Source organism: Aotus nancymaae, unplaced genomic scaffold, assembly GCF_030222135.1.
Source record: "Aotus nancymaae isolate 86718 unplaced genomic scaffold, 86718_ANA_hifiasm-v0.15.2.pri h1tg000011l, whole genome shotgun sequence".
Lineage (NCBI taxonomy): Eukaryota > Metazoa > Chordata > Mammalia > Primates > Aotidae > Aotus > Aotus nancymaae.
In genome coordinates, this window is record NW_026988422.1 from 31,599,651 (window position 1) to 31,623,957 (window position 24,307).

At 39.6% G+C, this 24,307-nt stretch overlaps 1 gene segment (V, D, J or C); it reads right to left on the reverse strand.

The window, feature by feature from the left end:
• Window positions 1–3,255: 3,255 nt before the first annotated feature.
• LOC135274199 (T cell receptor alpha variable 19-like) lies at window positions 3,256–4,363 on the reverse strand. The segment is given in 2 exon segments: window positions 3,256–3,761; window positions 3,969–4,363. Coding segments are annotated over 2 exon segments (561 nt in total).
• Window positions 4,364–24,307: the final 19,944 nt, after the last annotated feature.

Below are 24,307 nucleotides of genomic sequence, written 5' to 3' on the forward strand. Positions count from 1 at the left end.
CCAAACAGGGAAGGGAAGGGAAGGGACCACCCTTTTCCCATCTAACTTCAGAGCACAAGGTATCAACCCTGGGGAAGAGTGTTGCAGGTGAAAGGGATATTGGCGTGCGGTATATTGGCCTGTCACCATGATACCTAGAGACAGACCTTGGCTTCCAGCCTTCTGGCTGAACAAAGCCACAGCTGCAGCTGTGGACAAAGCCCACATGTCCACCTCAGTGTAGAACTGCTTGGTGATCTGGATCTGCTGTTGCTGCTGTTGCAGATATAAGATCTGCTGCAGGACTCACAGGATGCTGTTAGCACTGGGCACAGGCTGGCAGTGCACCTGCACTCCACTGATTCATTGCCACCTTGGTGCCCCAAAGAGCCTGCAGGGGCACATTAGTATTGGCCACTTTGCCTGTGGATAAATAGCTTATGTGCTTAGGTGTGAGTGGCAGGGCCATCTCTGTCTGACTCCACACCCGACTTCTCCTTTATGTCCCCTGAGCTGCCACTGTTCTCCCTGTGGCCATCCTTACTACTTGGACTGGGTGGCTGGTCACTTATTCCGGCTCCAGAGAGCTGTCATGGCCTCTCACTGTCATTCCTGATGTGGACAGGGGGATTTTTAGTGCAATTTTTCTTATGTTCCAAGAACTCAGAGATGCTAAAGAACTCTGAACAGTATCTCTCACAAGTATCCATCTCCTCCCAATGAAGCCATTTTACTATGTGGCTTTGTCCTCATTTGCTTCATCATCATTCCCTTGGTGAACCATTGGAGCACCCCAGGCCCCCACCACTGGCACCATTCAGGCCACATCTGTGAACTTTGGATTCAGTTGCTGCTCACCCTGGTCCCCCTCCAAGTTGGCATGCTGGGGTTTTGCCTGCTTGCACCTCTACATGGTGTGAGCATGGGGCACTGGGAGAGCCACAGTTCTGGTTGATATGTTTTTAAAGCCTCCTTTAATCTGTAGATCCCCTCATTCATTCTTTGTAGTTTATTGTGGGAAGAAAATAATCCAGGCTGTTTGTCTTGCAGAGTTTTTCATACAATAAATTTTGCTTACTATGTACTTGTGATTGGTTTAATATATTCTGCTGTCCTTTGTACTTACTATAAATTGGTGATTGGATCTAGAGGGCAGTATTTTTTAAAATACAGTGAACAAAAACAAAGCTATTTTTCACTTCTGTGGGAAGTCTATTAGATTAAGTTACTATTTCAAGTCCACCTAATTTTTTCCCTCTGTTTGGAAGTTCTGAAAAGAGACTGGAGGTTGTGGAATAATGATGGTGTCATTAAGAATTCTACTCTACTTCTGGGAGAGTACACATTTGACAATTTACTGTTCACTCCCAAGGGTATCCAATTCTGATGGGAACCTTTCCTCTTTTCTAAAGAAAAGGAAACTTCAGTTATGAAATGAGGTGGAAAAAATTCAGTGGTAATGCTACCATTTGGGGTTGGAGCAGCACCAGGCTGTTGAACTTGTATCTTATTGTCTGGAATAAGATAGAAATGAGGGCAAACACACGAAGGATGTAGTTGGTAAGCAGGTTGTACTAGGGGTCAGGCAAGAGGCAACTACTATATGTAGTTAGAAGAGGTAAGGTTCAGAGATTATTTGTATCACACATATGTGCTCAATATTTGCTTTCATTATTTTATGAAAAAATGCTTATGACAATGGATCAGGTCCAGAACAGAAGTTGTGTAAGTCAAGTGATTAAGGACCCTGGACAGCTCATTAGCTTGACGAGCTCTGTGTGTGTGTGATGTGCTTTATTTGAACTCAGTCAAACTCTAGCCCAGGGATACTGGAACAGTTCTTCAGTGAAGACATCCATCGTATGCAAGATCAGAGGCTCTGAGATGTGGGGTATGAGGGTGACTAATTTCAGGGAACACCTGAAGAAATACCCTGAAGAGAATCATTAGGAGGAAGTGGGGGCTACTTCCTAACGATAGGGTCATTATCATTGACTTTATTCACAGAGGCTGAAATAAGCCTCCAATTAAATCTCTACGTTTTACAAATGAGAGAACAGGTTCAGGGGAGTTATAACTTTCTTAAGGTTACATAGATTGTTTGTATAAAACTTTAGTTCCCTCTGCCTACCATACTATATTGGATACAGCCCCCTACAACATGACCTCCATAAAGGAAAGAACCATGTCTGTCTTATTATTTAATGTTTCTCCAATACTTACTATAGCTACAAATACCTTCTGAATTAAGAATAAACTATACTTACGTTTCTCAAGCTGGAATACACATATGATACATAAAATCATGAGGGAAAAACAAGTGGTCTTGAAAATTATTTTGTGTCTTGTAACTAATAATTTACATTTTTACTTTTAAATGAATTCATGAATAGTAAATTTACATAAACTTTAAAAATAAAATACATATACATCAAAGCCATTATGTGTCTAAACAGAACTTTTGACCTCTACCCTAGGGAGTGTAGTGTTCCCAGATCTTCCCATGTTTATAGGTAAGCTAGAAATCCAGTTTTTAATCTGACATCTGTCTTCTTTTAATGTTGAAAACTCAGGTTTCTAAAAACTTGTGTGGAGCAAAAGAAATAAAAATCCTTGTTCCTGAGCAACTGTTGTAACAGCCAGAGAAAAATATATGTTTGGACAGGAAGTAGACACTGGACATGCCATCTGGGCTCTGGTTGCCATGGCAGCTGTAATTCTGGCCCTAACTACTTCTCAGCTTCAAACTGACCAGAACTCAAAGGGGAAAGGGTTAAGGCAAGATATTCAATAGGTTAGGACAAGTTCCCACCTTAAACAGCTCTCTTTGTAGGCAGCCTCTAAATGAGGGCAAAATATGTAGATACTTTCAAAAAATCATAATCATGTCACAAAAAGAGGAGCCAGAGAAAGGAAATTTGAGGAACATTTCACATCTATTCTGATGTACAAGAGGTTGCTGGTATGATTATGGAAAGAAGTCTAAATTTAATTTTTCTACCTCATTGAGTAATGATACCATTCTTAAGAAAAATCAATGACAGATATTTATATAACACTTAGATTAAAGCATCCTACATAATAATTAATTCATAAATGTATGAATGATTCTGGAAACTTAACAGCTTATCAAGGGAATCATCCATTTGGTCTGAAGATAATTGGATAATTTTCCACCCTTAACAAAAGCAACACAAGATTAATACATTTTGTTATTGCACCTTTTGTTGCATGATTTTATATGTGATATAAAAATAGGCACTATATATTCTGTCTCTATTCTAAAGAATAGAAGATACACATGCTTCTAATAAATGATATATCTAGACATTGGACATGAATTGAACTCAGGTTTCCTTGCCAAACCACCTGTGCTGACACAGCCCCTCCTTGCTTCTTCCTGTTTGTGATGGAGTCTCTCCCCGGGAGCCCTATCTCTTGAGGTTTTTGTAGGGCTCCCACAGGCACCCATCTCATTGTGGCCTCACTCAGAGCACAGAAATACACTGCTGAGTCAATGACTTGTGAGGCTGTGATGGTGAAGTTGAAGGAACTGGTGGATCTCTGGAAGTTCCAAGAATACCGACCATTTATTTCATTTTGCTCATTAAAAGAGTTCTGACGAATAAGGAAAATCATTTCTCGAGTTGGTGGTTGTTTGTACCAGTATAAGTAGTAAGTAGTATCACTGGTTTCATACAAACAGTCCAAGGTCACATCTTCCTTCTCCACCACGGAAATTTCAGTCTGAGCTTGAGTCACCTTCTGGGCCATGCTGGATCCTGCAGAAAATAGGGGAAAAAAAATAGACTGATCCCTTATTTATAACTCTGGGGATAAAACAGATTAAGTAGCTTAGGACCTAGTGCTCTGATTCCATTGCCCATTACCCCTTCTTTCTAAGCCTCATTAGCCTACAAAGATCTGCCTCTCTCCATATCTTTCCAAGCTAACAGGAGGCTGAGTCCTGTGCTGGTGGTCATCCTTACCAAGACAGATGGAGGCTATGACTGCCCTCAGCAGGCTAGCAGTCAGCATGTTCATAGCTCTTCCCAAGTGAGATGTTCTGTGCTGGGTCTCAAATCCAGATCTTAATTCTACACTTTGCACTCAAGAGGTACTAGCAAAGTTACTGGGCTGTGTGATGCTTCTGCCTTTTACAGGAAGTACAGTTAGCAGATATGTGATGAGTTTAACTGTGCCATGTCACATGCTTCCTGTGTAAGATGGAAGATGCTAGACCATCCTAAGTGCCAATTTTCTCAATATAACTTACTGGACTGACATATACAGTGGTAAAATTGAATTATGGTTAGTTAATTCATCTTTGATGGAAAATGTGAGACTTACAATTTATTACGAACCATAGTGAATACATGGGATGATGTAGTTATACACCTTTTGGTCTTATGTATGTCTTTTTCTCTAGATAAAATCAAGGTGCGAAAATCACACAGAGTTTTCACTCTCTAGAAGGAAGGCAAAACTTTTGTCTCAATCTTTGTTACTACTTTGCCAGTAATGGAATCCAGCAAAAGTTATATAAGAAATAGTTTATTGTTGGCCGGGCGCGGTGGCTCACTCCTGTAATCCCAGCACTTTGGGAGGCCAAGGCGGGTGGATCACGAGGTCAAGAGATCGAGACTATCCTGGTTAACATGGTGAAACCCCGTCTCTACTAAAAATACAAAAAATTAGCTGGGCACGGTGGCGCGTGCCTGTAATCCCAGCTACTCAGGAGGCTGAGGCAGGAAAATTGCCTGAACCCAGGAGGCGGAGGTTGTAGTGAGCCGAGATCGTGCCATTGCACTCCAGCCTGGGTAACAAGAGCGAAACTCTGTCCCAAAAAAAAAAAAAAAAAAAAAGAAATAGTTTATTGTTAATAAATGATTTCACATCATATCTCCTGAGTCACCAAATCTGTTCAGTGTTTGCTATGTCAAGTAACAGCAGGTAAAAATACATACATGCTTATTTGCATGCATATTTTTCATGTGTGTAAACAAAAATAAATTCCAAAAATTCTACTCACTGCTCAGATATAGGAGTTTCTGTTATAACTCAATATGTGTGTTCCTGAAAATCCCCCTGCTAGTCCAATTCACACACATTAATTATGGTGGAGATTAGAATAGGGAAAAACCCAAAAGTATATAATTTGTAACCGAGCATTACCAAAAACAATAGAAATCCTATTGAAATACCAGCAGAGCTCAATCTCCATGGGCCTTTGTCCCTTGCATCACAGTCATGAAACTCCTTGCAGTCTTAAATATCAGGACTTATGTTTCATCCCTCTAGATACAGGTTCATGAAAGTTCCTATATTTACATAACACTGGGCTCATCAAAATTTGGGGTTATAATTCTTCATAAATCCATATTTTTATTTGATTTATGACTAGGGCAAGAAAATAATGGAGGTGACTGCTAGTGGGCACAGAGTTTCTTTGTGAGGTGGTGAAAATGTTCTGGAATTAGATCACAATAATGACTGGATAACTGTGAATATTCTAAAACCACTGGATTACAGACTTAAAAGGATGCAGTTTAAGGTATGCGAATTATATCCCAATAATGCTATTTTTATATGATAATGGTGAAAATACTCATATTAATGATGGCTAAAGCGATTCTAGTGATGCCATGGAAAAGAGGACTGGGGGTTAGGGAACCTCCCAATATCAGGGCAAACTAAGACTATTATAATATTTCAGTCTTAAAGAAGATGATATCTATGGGACTCCAAATGCAGATTTACCATGAAGCATATTAGGCTTTGATTTTAGGGTCCCTTTCTACCCCAGAACCTAGAAACTTATATTCATAATTTAATTTTCTTTTTCTTAAAGAGAGCCCCAGAAATCAAAGAAGCATCAGGCCCCACAAAACCTGTATCTTTATGTGTAAGACTCACAGAATCATGCAGGATACATAAAAGACAAACAAGGCTCACAGAGCTCCAGCATATTAGGAAAAGTTTCTCATGGTGAGCTACATCCCCGAGAGTTTCAGTGAGGGGGACACATTTCTGTTTTGTGCTCTTTGATGTGGAGAAATATGAGATTATTTTATCCATCTGGGGGTCCCAGTGAACAAGAGTCCATGTTCATTCTCCTCCTTTTATAAACAGTCTTTCTTGACTGCTAAATTTGATGCACTTTAGAAGGTTCATGGGCATAAATGCAATGATAAAAATAATACATTAGCTCCTGCAGTTAAAGTCATGTCCCAAATCCAGAATTTCTCATAACACAGATCCTCAAGTCAGAAATCCAGGTCACGACTTAGTGTTACAATAAACAGCTGCCAGGCCAACAGGAAGATCAGCGCAGAGGGGTGTAAGCAGTGTGGGCATGACATGCCATGGACGCAGCCTTTACTGACTGGGCTGTTCAGAAACCACAGTGCCGATGACACAAGTAAAACCTCTCAGCAGGACACTCTCCTCGTAGAACTTACTCAGGCAGCAGAATTTCTAAGCAACCAGAAGAGATGGAAAAGTCATGGGAAGAGAGGATCAATGCCGCAGTCGCTGCAGACGGAGTTTCTGCAGGTGAAACTCAGCAAGACAAACAACCTTGGTCTCAATTGTAAACACAAGGGAGTAGAGATTCAAGGTGGCACATTAGTCCATGAACTGTTTTCCCTTAGAGTTTGTATAAACAGGTTATGAAGTATTTCACCATAGACCAACTAAACTGTCACGTAGCAAAGTTAATGTCACTTATTAGGAATGTATGCCATCTAGGGGAAGAGACATCTGGGCTGAGGACAGAGGCATTTCTAGAAAACAGAGCTTAGGCTCTGCTTTAGACTGTTCCTCCCCCAATTCCTCTGTGGGGAGGAATCCAAGATCTCCATGGTTCCTTGGCACTGAAGAATCAGAGCTGGAAATACCTGGAGGAAGCCTCCAGCATAGAACCCCAGAGAGGGAAAATAATGCGGCTTACACCCAGGCCCCACCTGTGTCCCCGGGGTTTTGTGCTGGGCTCTCCCTGCAGTCCCTCCCACTGTGCCTCTCAGAGCACAGTAGTACATGGCGGAGTCCGACAGCTGCACCGAGGGCTTCTCCAGGTGGAAGGAACTGTCACTCTTGACATGACTGGCCCGAAAACCTCTGCTGTCCATCTCCTGGTTTTCTGAGCTTTTCAGGAGGAGCTGCGGCTCCTTGTTTAGATACTGGACATACCAGAATAGATAAGCTGAATAGCTGCTCTGATAAGTGCAGTTTAATGTCAGAGCTGCCTCCTCAGGGAGGGTGACTGGACCTTCTGTCTGGATCACCGAGTCTCCATAGGTCCTTCCTTAAAAAAAAGGAAAGGCTTTGTTATACTGGCAATAGAAGAGACATAGATTCCAGTTTGGAAGGGGTGAAAGGTCATCCTAAAGCTAAGGAATAGAACATCTCAGAAGTTCTGGGTAAACATTACTCACTGAGTATCAACAAGATCACAAGTCCTGAGCAGGAAGCGGACAGCATGGCTGGCTGAGAAGAAGTAGGTTTTGTTGAGAGATACCCCAAACCAAGAGGTATGTTTCTTTATGTTCTTAATCCTTTGGTGGGATCGTCTACAAAATCTTGACTCACGTGTTAACAGGGCAAACTGCTCTACAAGATCAGGCCGCAAGCTGGAACAAAGAGATGCGCGCAGGAAGAAAAGATGAAATTTGTCAAACCGCAAGCTGAAGGGAGCAGCGCCCTCTTGAGGCTCTTCGCTGTCCCTGAAACCTGCGCTGCATCTCGGAATGATGCTGTTTTTCACCCTGGGGTGCGGCTTAACCTGCAGAAATAGAAGGAAAACGGTGTCTAAGGTGAAGGGTGGGACTCAAGGAAGGCGCATCAAACATTCTGCTGACTTCACCGTGTGGATGATGGGAGATTTCTGTTACCTGCTTTAAGGCACAGAGCAATATGACTCCCTTAAATCTCCCCAGTCCCAGCATCTAATGTGTTCACACCAAGTGGTAATTTAGTTTTAGGCATCTTAGGATATCCTGAGAATATAAAAATATATATATTGTGATATTTCTTCTCGGCATATTCCCCACTGGTCCCTCGAAACCAGGGGGTGAGCACGTCTGCTTAGAATGCCCTTCCCTCTCCCCACTCCCCTTCACTTGGACGACTCCTGTTCATCACCTCCATGTGAAAACATTCTCCCATCTCCCGAGCTGAGTTCGTGCTCTCCTTTTTTCTCACCATACTTTCTGTCCTTACCACATCATATCAGAGTCATTTCTGTCCCGTTTCTCAAGCGGCACTTGGTGCTCCTGAGATCAGAAATTGAATCAGCAGCCCTTTTTCCAGGCCTTTAGCTCATATGAAACGCTTAAAAAAAAAAACTTTAAAATTGGTGGAAAAAAAAAAAAAAAACGAATGAATGGCTGTGTCTGGTGGGCAAAATTATCTTTGATGAAGGACAGTCTGTGGGAAGATGCGTCTTAGGTCCCTGGTGTTACTGGCTTCATTTAGGAGCAGATCCAGGACCTGGTAGCAGGTACATTCAGTGTTTTACAAAATCAAGTAAGGTGCAGGTCTTCCTATAAGGGGCTACTCTCATACGGACTATTTCTTAATATTATGGTGCTTTCGTATACCCAACAATAAAATTGAGTATCAACTTTTTAAGCTCATAGGTTTTATACAATTATCAAATCAGACAAAAAATGCAAACAAAATATAAAATCAATAAAATTCTAATTAAAACATTAGTGTGAGAAATGACTTTTCACTGAAACTAAAGGGTTAGTGTAGGCTTATTAAAAGAAAGCTATGGATGTGTATAGTTGAATAACTGACTTGATTAAGGTTATTTGAAGCTTGATGTACTATTGTCTGAGTTACTGTGAGTAATGATTACAAGGATTTTTTCTTCACTTCTCCTATTCGGAAATACTCATGTTTGTCACCCTTATACAATTTTTTTTTTTTTTTTTTTTTTTTTTTTTTTTTTTTTTGAGACGGAGTTTCGCTCTTGTTGCCCAGGCTGGAGTGCAATGGCGCGATCTCGGCTCACCGCAATCTCCGCCTCCTGGGTTCAGGCAATTCTCCTGCCTCAGCCTCCTGAGTAGCTGGGATTACAGGCACGCGCCACCGTGCCCAGCTAATTTTTTGTATTAGTAGAGACGGGGTTTCACCATGTTGACCAGGATGGTCTCGATCTCTTGACCTCGTGATCCACCCGCCTCGGCCTCCCAAAGTGCTGGGATTACAGGCTTGAGCCACCGCGCCCGGCCACAATTTTATTATTTAATGAAGCACCTAAGAATTCAGCACTGAAAAAAATATGTTTTGTATTTACTGCTACTTTTATGTCTATTGAACTGCATATTGATACAAACAAACAATGAATGTTTGCAATACATCCTCTTTTAATGGAAAGATGCAGGTTCTTGGGAGTGTGGCCTATCTATAGCACTATGTGCTGTGTGCTATATCATAACCAAAATTTTCTAAAAACTTTCACCATTTAAGCAACTGCAATGTCTTCATTTGTAAAGTATTATTATCCTACTTGCCCTTAATTTGGTAAAAATGACATAATCATCAAAATCCAGGGAGCTATTCTATTAGTTATCTAGATGATTAGAAATATACCTTTTTTATTTTATTTTGTCCTAATCACACAGAAAATTGCAAATCTAAAAATTCTCATTTAATTTCTATACCTCAGGGATTAGTGAACTTTTCTCTATAAAAGGGCAAATAATATATATTTTAGGCTTTGAAATCATACACTCTCTTTTGCAAGTACCAAACTCTGCTGTTATAGCAAGGAAGCCATCATAAGCAGAGTGTAAACAGATGGGCATGGCTATTTTGCAATAAAACTTTACAAAAACAGGTGGCAGATTGTTCTGAATGCTGGGCCATAGTTTTCTGACCCCGATTATACACCAACAATTTGTTCACACAATTCCAAATATCCATGGATTACAGTTTGAAAAACTCAGCTCTATTTTCTTATGTGTGCTATCACTACAACATTATTATAACTCTTTGATGAGGCTTAAAATAAATGCGATATATTAAATAAATTAATAGAAAGGAAGAAGAGGGAAATCGATTATCTTAGTGCTTAAGATACCTTGGTATTCCAATGGATTCAAGACTGAGCACCACAGATAATGGTCCCTGCCCTTAAGGAGCACATAGAATAATAATAGAGGCAGTTATTAATTAAATAAAGAAATAAAATGAGAAACCGCACACTTAAGGCAGAGGTCCACGATTCTAAGAGAACATATTGAGCTTTCTTCTGTTACTGACTCTTGAGCAGATGTACAAGAAGAAGTAGGAATTCACTGGGTTTTACTTTCAAGGTAAGAAAAAAGAATTTATTATTTTTTCTTTTTTGAGACGAAGTTTCGCTCTTGTTACCCAGGCTGGAGTGCAATGGCGTGATCTCGGCTCACCGCAACCTCCGCCTCCTGGGTTGAGGCAATTCTCCTGCCTCAGCCTCCTGAGTAGCTGGGATTACAGGCAGGCGACACCATGCCCAGCTAATTTTTGTATTTTTAGTAGAGACGGGATTTCACCATGTTGACCAGGATGGTCTCGATCTCTTGACCTCGTGATCCACCCGCCTCGGCCTCCCAAAGTGCTGGGAAGAATTTTTTAAAGAGTAAGAAAGTATCCTAAAATCACTTTGAGGGAGTTATATAAGACGAACAAAGTGCTTCCAAGAAACGTAGACAGGACCAGTATTGAAGAAAAAAATAAATTAGGACCATATTGTGGAAAGAGACTGGAGAGGCCTTAAGACCCTAAATTATGCAGGGTTTTGTAAATCACATGAAGCAGTTTTTTTCTACTCTAAGAACCAATGAGGACCCAGGTGGTTGACATGGTCAAATTTGCACTCTAAAAGGGTCGCCCTCACCATGTACAAAGGACTATACTAAGAAGTGATGGGGTCTGTCAAGCGTGCTGGGGGCAGAGGAGCAAGGGATTAGGGAGGATTTTAAATTAGGGTATGGAGGTCAATTAAGTTATAGAGGTTGTGATGTCTTCTGCAAAACCTAATAGGTGGTACACACAATAGAACTTGGAAATACATTGGATATGGTCATTCAAAAATAACTACGAACCAAAAAATATCGTATGAGTTCTAATATGCCCTAAACTAAGGGTCTGGCAGAAACTTCTGATTCTCTGTAAAATATTCATTATTGCCTATTTTTTTACTAATAGAACCCCCATTTTGATGTGAATGGAAACATACTTAGATAATAATCCTGATATCCCGCCTCCCTTGCAGATGGGAGGAGGTGGGAACGTGGAATAACACTAGTAAATGAGTGTAAGGAGAAGACATTGGACAGAGCTTCTGGAAAAGACGGACTCAGCCAGCGTGTACACATGCCCTTGACTTTCTCCTTCTTCCAGTCTGGAAGATGTATAAAGTGGAAGAATCTCTGGCAGTCTCTTGAAAGTATAAATGAAAGAGTGACACATTAAGAGTGAAAAACAGTAAGCTAGAAATACCCTTGTTCCTTTGTAACATGATGAAGCTACTTCACAAGCCCTGCATATTACAAAGCTCCTTTGTGTGGGGGGGGGTGGGGAAAAAAAACCACCCTCAATCTTGTTAAAAACATTACTGTTTGGGTTTTTAAAATGCGAATCTGAGCCAATCTCTTACATATATTGAAGACATTCATTAAAATTGAAATTCATGACTTTATCAGAGACTGATTGAGTGAGCCAGAATTGAGCCTAATAGTCCAGATCTTCGAAGGTGCTCTAGTGATTCTGGTATAGCTGATACTGATGGATCAAGGTCTGACTTGTGGGAACCACTGTCCTATACAACCTTGCCCTGTGTTTCCCCACTTTTCTCACCAAAGCATGCACCTAAATGCAAAGGCTCTAATTTTCTCTACAAACACACTTAAGGTAGTACCAAAATTGTGTCAAGAAAACTACAGTCAACATTTATTTCTCAGTAGGAGCAAGAATAAATGGCTGAAAAACTGTTATGTATTTGATACTAGAAATGCCTGCTTTCAAAACACAGCATTTTAGGACCTGGTGGTGGTGAACACCTACCTCTCCTTTGGACGGAAAAAAGTTATTATTTTCTTATAAACTCCCATTTTACCTAATGGAGACATTGAAGTTTGAGAATCATACAACTAATAAATGGTGAAATCGGATCCAGATATTTGTCACTATCACTCTGAAGATTCAGATCTTTGTCTCTCTTATTACGCAACGGTGTCTCTCCTCAGCCCTAAAATGAGAAGCTTGGTTGAGAGTCCTAGGACCCCTTCCAATTCTAATGCTTAATGAATCTACTGCTTCTTAAACAAGAATTAGAGGAATGTAAGAACCATGTCGTGCATCTCAAAGACCCACTGACGTCTTGGGAGGGCTGCACATAGCACAAATGTGACCTTCTAAAACTGAGCAGCCTCCCTCCTCTTCCACAAGTGCCCAGTGATTGGTTTTTTTCCCTAATAAAAGTAGGGCTTAGGTAATATTTTGGGCTCATTGATCCAAATCCTTCATTTCAACTGAGAAAATTGAAGCTGCTACACTGACCATGTCCCTACATAGCCAGGATCAGCAGAACTAAGCCTGGCATTTCCATTTCCCATTCCAACTTTCATGCCTTTTCACCTAGTCCAAGATGCTTTTTAAAAAATCATGAATTTGAAAGGGTTCCCTTACACTTTGCCAGCTGTTTGTAGATTCTTCTTCACTGAAAGACATAACTACCAACTCTACCCACTGTTAGGGCTTCTAAGAAGCTGCTTTGGCAGGGTTTGCGTAGAGGCTGCAGGCTCCTGGTGAACACTGTGCTTCTGTAGCACAGAAGTAAGCAGCAGTGTCTGCTGCCTGGGCAGCCGCGATGAACAAGGAACTGCTTTTCGTGAACGTGTCAAGCGTGAATCTTAATCTTCCACTATATTTCTCTCTTTCATTTGAGCGTATTAAAATTAGTTGGGTAAGGCCTCTACTTGAATCTTGTCTATACCACTGTAAACTGGTTATACTAGTTTTGTAACTGCAGTTCATCGTGGCATTTTCACCCTCCTGGATGCTCAAGGTCTGAGGTTCCTCTTCTCCTTGTTGACTGTTCACCCCTAGGAAGAAACACAGGTCAGGGTCCAGGAGTCAGTCATCGCATTTTCAAATTAAATTTCCAAATTAATAAGAACATTTTACCCCCGAGTCCTGTCAGCTCTGAACTTTGGACTTGCCATCCCCATCACCAAAAACCCCAACTCACTGGCCAGTTGAAGCCACAGAATCACCAAAGACACTCCCAGGAGAGGCTCCATTCTTCTTCCTTATTGAAATCACAGGCCTGAAATGGAGCCAGGCTCCTCAGTCAAGAGAAAGCTCTCTTTACTGGGTGTGTCTCTGGTCCTTCTGTCCCCTAGTCTCAGGTTCCTGCCTAGCCAGTCAGAGGCAAGCTCAGTCCTTTGCTTCAACACAGACAGGCTGATGTAAAGCCAAGTTAGTCTGAGGAGAGGGAGGCACTGCCATCTTGTGATGGCAACATCATCCTACTGCTAGAATGTGCTCTGGATCAGCCATGTGTGTTCAGAGCTGACTCAGAGGAAATTACAAAGCTATTCCAGTCTCTGCCTTTATTGAATTCTGGTTCTAACTTAGAATAGGAACAGATACAATTCAATTCAGGTACGAACACAACTACAAAACAAGGTTGGTGCCCAGCATTTGCAGACTACCTCTGAGAAGCACTGTGAAATTCCCTGTAGTTACTATAACCTCTGATCATGTATCTATGAGCTGCCTTTTAAAAATTTTTCCCTGAAATGAGATGTTATACAAGTCAGGATTTTTATTGGTAAGCAACAGAAATAGACTTGCCTGAACTAAGTAGAAAAGGAATAAATTAATGAATACTGGATTTGTCTCAGAACCAAACTCAATAGTCAGCAGCAATACAGAAAATCACTCTGGAGAACCACTCCTCTGAGTATCCCGCTGGCTCCGCTCCTGAGCTCCAGACACTGCATGTAGTTTCTTCAAGACTGTTCATGCAGGACAATGTATGCAGCTACAATTCCACTGCCTTCCAGCTCTGTAAACTCTCATCTCCATCTTGCTGCAATTACCACCACTCTCAAAAAGGAAACTTACTTTTTCCTTTTATTTTTTTCATAAGTCTATCCTGAGTGAAAGTTAGGGAACAATTCATCTAATTGTTGGAACCCAAGCCATGTGCCCACATCAATCTGCTCAGTAGGCTGGTTATGAATGTACTGTGTTAGTTTACTGCAGCTCCCATAATAAAATATCACAGATTGCATGGCTTAAACAACAAACATTCATTTTCTCATGATTTTAGAGACTACAAGTTCAAGGTCAAAGTGCTGGCATTTGGTTTTCAAAATTAAAGCTTGACCCTTGAGAGTACCCCTTTTTAATATTCTGTGTGATGTTATAGGACATATGCGTAAAGCTCATCTGTGGTGTGCTAACACAGTGGTGTCTCAGGAGAGGAAAGCACTGGAGCGTTGTTTGAGTTGTGAGCTAAACTAGCTGTTTTTTCATATAGCTTTTTTTCTGGAAGGCATGAGTGATGGAACAACAGGTTTGGGTAGCTGGAAGATATGTTATTGAAAATGATAAAGTGCAAACCTACAATTTTAAGGAAAACAACTAATAGTGATTGTTGCCAATGATAATATTTGAGCCTCCAAAGGAAAATTAGAATTTTGGAAAATTTGCATTCACTACCCTGGGCTTGACACCTTGTCAGTTCTTAGTGGTTTTGCTGATAAGATTGGTGGTGATAGTAAAGAATGCAACTTTTGAAACTATAGTACTGCATTTGTTTTGCAATTATTATAAATCCATAAGAAGCTGACAAAATAGTTTATAGAACCCTATGTACTCTTCACATAGCTTCTTCCAGCGGTGGCATCTTAACTAACTGAAATGCAATATAAATACCAGGAAAGTGACATTGTTCAAATACCACTAACTAGACTACAGATATTGTTCCATTTTCACCATTTTCATGCTTTTCTCTGTGTGTGTCCATGCATACATGTATGTGGTTCTTGATTTTATCTCATATAACCACCAACACAGATTTCTCTCATCCTAACCATCTATCTGCACAAACACCCTCCCATCCCCAATCTCTGTCCTCTAGCAACCATCTCTTATAGTTCTGCTATTTTTGAGAACGTTATGTATATGGAATCAAACTGTATGTAACCTTTGGGAATTGACCCATACAGGTTGTTCCATGTATCAATAGTTTGTTTCTTTTGTTTCATATTATTCCATGGTATGAATTACTATAGTTTATTTAACCATTCACCCATTGAAAAACATTTAGGTTGATTCTAGTTTTTGTCAATTATGAATAAAGCTACCATGAATATTGTATAAGACTTCACGTGAATGTTACTGGGATAGATGTTCAATGCACAATGGTGTGGTCATATGATAAGTGCATGTTTAGTTTTATAAAAAACTGCCAAATTATTTTCCAGAATGGCCATACTATTTTACAATCCCACCAGCAATGTCTAAAAGTTTCCATTTCTCTACATACTCGCCAACATTTAGTATTATTACTGTTTTGTATTTTAGCTGTTCTAATATGTTTATAGTGATATCTCATTATGATTTTCATTTTCATTTTGCTAATGAAGAATGATATTGAACATTTTTTATTTGCTTATTTTTCACCCATATTTCTACTTTGGTGAACTATCTGTTCTATTCCTAATTGGATTATTTATTTGTTTGTTTTTTACATTGAGATTTGAATGCTCTTTATTTATTCTAGATATAAGACCTCTGTCTAATGTGTAATTTATAAACATTTTCTCTGTCTATAGGTTGCCTTTTATTCTATTAACAAGGTTTTTCCACAATACCAAAGGCTTTATTTTATTGAAGGCCAATTTATCAATTTTTTCTTTCATAGAAAAAAAATTTTTAAGAAAAAATTAATAAATTGGTCTACAATAAAAGAACTTTTGGGCTCATGTCTAAGAACTTTTTGGGTTCATGTCTAAGAACTTTTGAGTTCATGTCTAAGAACTCACTATCTAGCTCTGCTTCTCAAATATTTTCTCCATTTTTTAACTTCTATATTTTACATTAGAAGTATCTCAAATTAAGTTATGGAGCAATATTTACAGGGTTTTGTTTGTTCTCAAGCAGTTTAAGGTAGGTATTTCAAAGCTGAGAACCAGTTTAGAGTGGGCGAAGTTCATGATATATGAGTTTGGGATTGGCAGAAGGATGTACCAAAAGTCTTGAGGTGAGTTTTACTGATAATACTATTGTCTTCCTAAGCAAGCTATTTTTCCAATTAAGCAAACCCTTATTAGGCATCTGTTTGCCCAGATGAACATACTGTTTGCTTATATTAATTGATTTGACATGGTTCCCTGAAGAAATCAGTGAAATCACATTAGTGGAGGTCGACTCACACGCTCATAGGAGAGGATTGCTAATTTTTATATTTGTCAGAATGAATTTATTTAGCATTCCTTTACAGTATACATATTATGTGCTCCATACTGTGTTAGAAGGTTAGGTAAAAGCCAGAGATAACATAATGGCTCTTCTCTGGAACATTGTGCTCAATAGGAAGAGGAGATAAGATAAAGTTTTAATATACTGCGATGGTTACCAGAACATTGCAGGATTGTTAGGAAGGAGGCGAGTAGCTCCAGAAGTTATGACATGCTTAAAATATAAGAGGCCCTTAAGCTGGAAGTTGAAGATCAATACCTTTAATGATAAACCCCACAAAAATTCAGGACTTGTCACTTCAGTGAAGTTTCTAGAGGTTCAAGAGCCCAGAGAACATTGAGACATCTCTTCCAAGGTGGAAGACATGTTGCTGCACCCCACACCACCTACCACAGAAAAAGAGGCACATATTTGACTGGCTATTTCGAATTTGGAGGCAATCAATACCACATGGGGGTGTGCTATTTTGGCCTAATTACAGAGTCATCTGTAAAGCTGCCAGTTTTCAGTGGACACCAGAGCAACAGGAGGCTCTACAATTTCAGGTTTCAGTACAATCCATTTCATCACATTGGTCTTATGATTCAGCAAATCCAACAATGATATTCAAAGTTTCCATGGAAAGTAAGAATGCTCTGTGGAGACTCTGGGAAACACCAATGGGAGAATCACAGCGTAGTCCTCTAGTAGTTGGGAGGCATAGTTTCCCTTTTCTTTAGATAACTATTCTCCTTTAAAAAACAGCTTCTGGCTTGCTAGTTTACCTTGGTGAAGTCTGAATGTCTCATTTAGAAAAAATAGATGACCAAGAACCAAGTGTTGTCTGACCTAATCAGCTGTAATGTTGGGCATGCCCAGAAGCAGTCGATCATCAAGTGGAAATTGTACATAAGAGACCACATTGAGGCAGATCCATAAGGTGCAAGTTAGCTCCGTGAGTAGGTGGCTCAGATTCCTTTGACACCAACTTCTCTTATTGTCTCTTTTTCTGTAATCCATGCTGTATCCTTCTGGGGAGTTCCTTACTCCCTCAAGTGGTACATTTTGGTTGTCCAAATTATCTGGTGAAAGATAGCCAGAGGTGCTGATCTACACTGATTCATGGGAACTTGCTGATGGTTTAGTCGGATGGCAGGAGACCTAGAAGGAATAGATTTAAAAGATGGATGACAAGGGAATTTAGGAAAGAGGTATCTTAATGGACCTCTCAGAATGAACAAAGACTCTCAAGATAATTTTGCTCAATGTGAAAACTGACCAAGGGAAAACAAATGCAGTAGAAACTATTATAATGGACACAATGATGCTTAATAGATATGTCAACACTCTCCCCAGCCATGCCAGTGCTTGCTTAATGGTCACATGAAGAAAGTGGCCCCGCTGACAGGGATGGATGTTATGCATGAGCTGAAAAGCATGGATTTTTCCTTTTTAAGGCTAAATTAGCTAATGCTACTGCTGAGTGCCTAATCCGTAAACCACAGAGACTAATACTGAGCTCCTCGTATGATGTCATGCCCCAGGGAACCAACCAGACACCTGTTGATTGCTCTTCTATCATAGAGATGACTGAGATATGTCCTCACTGAAATAGACACATACACTTGCATATGAATTTGCCTTCCTTGTATGTTATGCTTCTGCTGACCCCTTCTTCAAAAACTTACAGAATGCCTAATTCACCATCAGAATAATCCTCACAGTATTTATTCTGATGGAGGAACTAATTTTACTGCAAAATAGTACATGCTTATGGAATCATATAGTCTTATCATATATCTTACAATGCACAAGTGGTTGGCCTGTTGAACTGTGGAATGGTTTATTGATTGAGCTATGGCACTAGTTTGAAGACACCCTGAAAAGATAGGGTTCTATCTTACAAGATGCAGTATCTGGTTTACATCAAAAACCATAATATGGTGTTGTTGCCCTCACAGCCAGAATGCATGGGTTCAGACATCAAGAAAGTGGTCCTGAGAATGGATTCTCTCACTCCTATTACCAGTAGCCCTTTGGCAGAATTTTTGCCTCCATCTTTGTGACTTTAAGCTGTGTTCATTGGAAGGTCTTATTCTCTAAAGGGAAGAATATGTCTACCAGGAGACCAAACAAAATGGTTCAATTGCATTGAAAGATGGCACTGCTATGTGGCCATTTTGTCCTATGTATTATGCCTCTGAACACACAAGTAGGAAAAGAGATTACTGGCTGGAGTTATTGATACCAATTACTAAGGGGATTGAGATGTTGCTATATAACAGGTATAGAGAGAGCTACATCTGAATCCCAGGGCATGTTTTAAGTAGCGCCTATTGGCACTGTCATGCCCCATGGTAAAAGTTAAGGGAAATTATAGCAACAAATTAAAAGGCAGGACTATTGAGAACTCAGACTCTTTGAGAATGGAGATTTTTGTTATTCCACCAGGCAAATAACCCCAATCCACTGATGATGTGGCTGAGGGCAGAAGAATATAAAACAGGTAACAAGAGAAGGAAACTGTCTATATCAATTAAAGTTCAGGACCAAGTCTGGAATCAAGGAATGTAGTAGCTTTCTATATTTTCTCTTTGCTCATCATATGTAGGTATTGCTTTGTATATGCTGCCATTTTCTTCTCTCTCTTTCTCATCATAATTCTTTTATATGTAAATTATTGGAGATTAACTTTATAATTTAGTCTGTACATAACAGCATATTCAGTGGAACTTCCTCTGAATTTGCGATGTGGCTAATACAGCCAGAGATTCATACAGCGGTTGTTGGGACTACGGATGGTCTCATTTGGGAGAAATAATGAAAACTTCACTTGTTCAAGGACAGCTTTAGTTTGTTAGGTAGAAACATAGTGTCAATTCACTGTTGTTTGGAATTTCAAATATCCATGTAGGAATGCATATGGGCCAGGTGCAGTGGCTCATGCCTGTAATCCCAGCACTTTGGGAGGCTGAAGAGAGTGGATCACCTGAGGTCAGGAGTTTGGGGCCAGCCTGGCCAACATGGTGAAACCCTGTCTCTACTAAAAATACAAAGAGTAGCTGGGCATGGTGTCAGACGCCTGTAGTCCTAGCTACTCAGGAGGCTAAGCCAGATGAATCACTGAACCCAGGAGGTGGACATTGCAGTAAACCAAAATCACGCCATTGCACTCCAGCCTAGGCTACAGGATGAGATTCCATCTCAAAAAAATAAAATAAAATAAAATAAAATAAAATAAAATAAAAAAGGAATGCATATGAAAGATCAGTAGCCTGAGGGATAGGGTGTGATAGTTATCAATGTATTGCCTCTCAGCTCCAAATCCACCCTCATTACCTTATTTGTGAACTGGATCTGGAACCTCTAAATATTTGATATTAAGCTTTGTCAGTAGAGAGGGCTGGAAGGGCCCTGCAGAAGGATGATGCTTCTCTTCCTGGTTCTGGTATGTTTTCCACACTTCTTGTCCTACATGCTTGGTTGGCCTGTCGGACACACAGTGGCACTCCGCTCCCGTAAGGCAGCTTGACCGGTGGTTTCTTGGCAACTTTCACAACCACCACAAGCAAGTTCAGCAGCACTCTTCTGCAGGCTTCCTATGAATTGTTTTGGAATCCTGGTAGGTATTTTTCTGCTTGTCAGTATTTTTCTCTGGCACCTCAGCAAACTTCTCCACCCTCCAGCAGGCTGCAGCTACCCACTCCCAACAAGATCTGAATTATAGCCTTGGCAGGAGGGGTAAGGGTCATGCTTATTCCAATGTGTTTCTTTCCTGGGATTCTACCTTAGTCCTAGAGACGGGAACTTCTGCTTACATGTGCATTCCTATATTCTTTTTACCCATTAGCAGTTAATTACTTATTATTATTTAATAAATCTGTATATTAAACTTCATTGTTCAAATTACTGGGTTTAGTCTTTCCTGGCTGGACTCTTAACTGAGACACTCCTATCTCAGTCTAAGAAATGCATGGGAAGAAAGGTAATAGATACAGAAAGATGAACAATCACAAGCCGTGAAACAGCAGAGCACTTTAAGGAACTGTGCTCAGGTATGTGGTGACAACTACATGCAGGGATCATGTGGGGAAGCAGAGGAGCTGGAGAGGTAGGACTGTGCCATGGAAGCCTGGATGGGACCTCTGGACCAAGAAAATAATACTTTTTATGCTGTGCAATATAGTTTTTAGTTCAAAAGTATGTTTCCAGTACTACTAGACAAAATAAATACATTTACTATTTTGAAAATTAATTTAAGCAGGGTAGATAATGAGAATTTTTTGGACAAAATTACGAGGTAATTCTATAGCTAACTGACAGCTGATGATATAATATCTAGGGGACAAAATTAATGTTAATATCTGGAGAAAGAATGCCCCACTGTGGCCATACAGAGAGTTTACAAAGAAGTAGCTCCTGTAACTAAAGGGTTTGTGTTCTGCTTCCTTGCAAAACCAGCTACTGTGCCACTTAGAGCACAGTAATACATGGCTGAGTCTTCCTCTTGAGCGAATTGTTTCTCCAGATGGAAGGATGTCTCGCCTTTGTTAAGGTCAGCAGTGAAGCCTTTGACGCTCTCTCTAGAGGTATGTCTCAAGAGTAACTGGAGGCGTTGTTTGGGGTAGTGGACATACCAGAAGAGGTCAGGACTCCCAGAATACGAGTAGTTGCACTTCAGCTGAACTGGGTCACCTTCGAAGACAGAGAGGGTCTTCTCGGGCTGAGTCACTCTCTGGGCTCTTGTTCCTCCTATAATAACAATTATGAATCAGGAAGAGCCTTACAGACTGGGTATAATATTCATTAACGTTATTCTAAATCAGAAGACTATAGAAAAATAGATTAAAGAGAGGCTTTACTCACTGAGTGTAAACATTATCACAAGCACTGAGATGAGGGTGGGCTTCATGTCTGAGCGGTGGAGAAACAGGAATCTATTTTCTGGAGGTCTTTTCTAGAAACAATTCAGCCACATGGACACTCTGACAGAGAGGTGGGTGAGTTTACCCAGCGTGTAAAGCAAAAAGCTCTTCTTCAAAAAGATCTGGTTGTTTTTAGCTATCAAATTCAATTTGTGTAACATCTCCCTCTAGAGGCCAAATACAATACTGCAGCTAACTCAGGCTTCAGGAAACCTTCAAATTCAGAGAATGAGAATTTCCTCCTCGGTTAGTAAGACAAAATGTGATGCTGTACTAATTGAAATAGAAGATTATTTTTTAAATCCACATATAGGGATTAATGAAGTAGAATATAAAGACCAAATATACAAATACGTACGGAAATTTGGTTTAAATTGGGGAAAATGTGTAATCCTAACAATCATTTGGAAGCTGGCAGATAAATTAGGATGCCTACCTTAATACCTGTTACAAAATAAAGTTCAAAGGACATAACATTTAATACTTTAAGTAAAATAAAAAAACTTGTAAAACAAATTTAGAATGGTCATGGAGTTTCTAAGCATGAAAGTCAAAAAGCATAAGAGAAAATATTGATAGATTACACTCCATAGAAATTTAAGCTTCTATACAGATGTTTTAATGAAATGTTTAAACATTACCAGATCAAGTTATTTTATTTTCCATCTACTATCATTGATTCTGACTTTACTCCTCACACATGAAATGGCCCTTTAGGATTTTAGTTCTATAAGCTAAAGAAAGAAAAGAAAGAAGAAAGAAAGAAAGAAAGAAAGAAAGAAAGAAAGAAAGAAAGAAAGAAAGAAAGAAAGAAAGAAAGAAAGAAAGAAGGAAGGAAGGAAGGAAGGAAGGAAGGAAGGAAGGAAGGAAGGAAAGGGAAGGGAAAGGAAAGGAAAGGAAAAAAGGAAGGGCCATAAAAAGGGGGGAACAATCATTTGGCTTAGAAAGAGTAAAATTCTAGAAAAAATGGTAAATTGAAAATGTCCCCAATCCCTAGTCCTTAACCAAAGAGTTTCTCTGGCTACCAGTCAAGCTATGTTGAGAGAGCTCAAGTGAGGTATCCCATTTTGGGGTCAGATATAAATCTGGGGTTAAATAGCCAGAAACTCCAGGATTAAAAGCAGAAAACTATGCATCATGGAGATAGCTTGCCCTGCAGATATCTTTTCTTCTAAAAAGAAAACTAATTATCTTGAGAAAGTCTCTTCTCTGGCCTCCAAATAGCTCAGAAGAAAGTAAGAAATATGCTTTTACTTAAATGAGGTGGAATACAATGAGATCGGAGAGCAAAGAGATTTTCCTCTAGTTTTCCCACAGTGTGCTAGCATAGTTGCTGATGTCAGCAGTCTGCTGAGTGCTGTGTTGCTGACTGGAGACACAGAAGTGTCTAGGTTTTTTATGCTCTCAGCATTGCCTCCACTTAAAGTGCCCAGTAATCAGACATGTCAGGAGGGGAGTGAAGAAAGGGAAAAGATACTTCAGAGACAAATGGGAGCCTCATCTGGATCAAGTATAGCCTGAAAAAATTATCAGGGTCAGTGACCCAATTTCCTTAGCCAAAAAATCAGGACATGTGATTTGAAAAGTGATTACGATTTCATTTATAAGAAAGCTCTCACAAAGAATATCTTATCGAATGCATTATTTATTTAATTATCTTTAAAGGAGTAAATACAATACAATTAAATTAAGAGAATTCTGTTAACATAGGACATATGGTCATCATGAACATATAAAATGTCTCCAACAAGACTTTGGTTGATAGAGAAATAGCACATGTGTATGATGGCCACCCCAGCTTATTTCCATCTCTCTTCTCCTATCCAACACTTTCTCTATTCACTTTGCAGCCCAACCTGCCAATCCTGCTCTGTGAACAAGAGGTAGAGGTCACATTTTTTACTGTGGTAAAAAACACATAACATTAAACTTACCATCTTAACTATTTTAAAGTGTGCAATTCAGTAGTGGTAATTATCTTCACACTGTCGTGCATCAGATCTCTAGAACTTTTCAATCTTGCAACATGAAAACTATATGAGGCATAGGCCACATTTTGAAATTAATTAAATGTATCATCTTTCTTTTCCCCTTATTTCTTATTTCTTTTTCTCTTTTTATCCTCTTTCTGAATATTTTCATTGTTTTTTTTTCTCATTTCTTCTCATTTCCTTTTTCTTACTTCTCTAGTTTCAAAAGAGGTATAAAAGAAGGTGGAAATTATTGAAATAATTTCAAAGTCAGAATAGAAACTCATATTTTAGAAGTTTGAGTCATAAAAATTAAAGCTGCAAAGCTTCCAGCTTTATCATTTCCCTTGCTGATTTCTATGATCAATCTTCTTGGGAGACCATCTCTGTGACACCCATCACAGCCACAGAGCGTCTTTGCAGATGAGTAAATGGAGACCCCCCCTGTCCATTTCATATATGACTAGTTCAGATGCTTTGCTAACTGATGCTCTCAATTTTTCGCTGAGTCAACTATCTCAGAAATTGAGGGAAATGTTCCTCATTTAGAGTAAAGCCTAGAGAGCCTCCTAATGGTCTGAAACCATCAGGCCAACTAGCTCATCTGTGGAGTCCCAGAGCCTTCATCCCTATTCTTTCCTGAAGAACCACCCACAGATTGTCAAGAGCAAAAAACTGTCAGGCTTATGGTGATTTTTTTTTTTTTAAAGAAAAATAAACTTCTTTTTTCCTCCAAATTCCATATACTAGAGATTACCATATTAAAATATTTTTGTCAAACTGCATATTCAAGTTTTAATGCGATTTCTGCAATTTATGTCAGAATAAGTCCTTAGTAATTTATTGAAGTCTACTATAAGCTATATCTTGTGCTAGGTCCTAAGAAATTAAAAAGTTAGTAAGGCATTTTCTCTACTCACAAGACATTGCAGTTTAGCAGGAAAGACAAATGTGTATATGTGTGTGTTT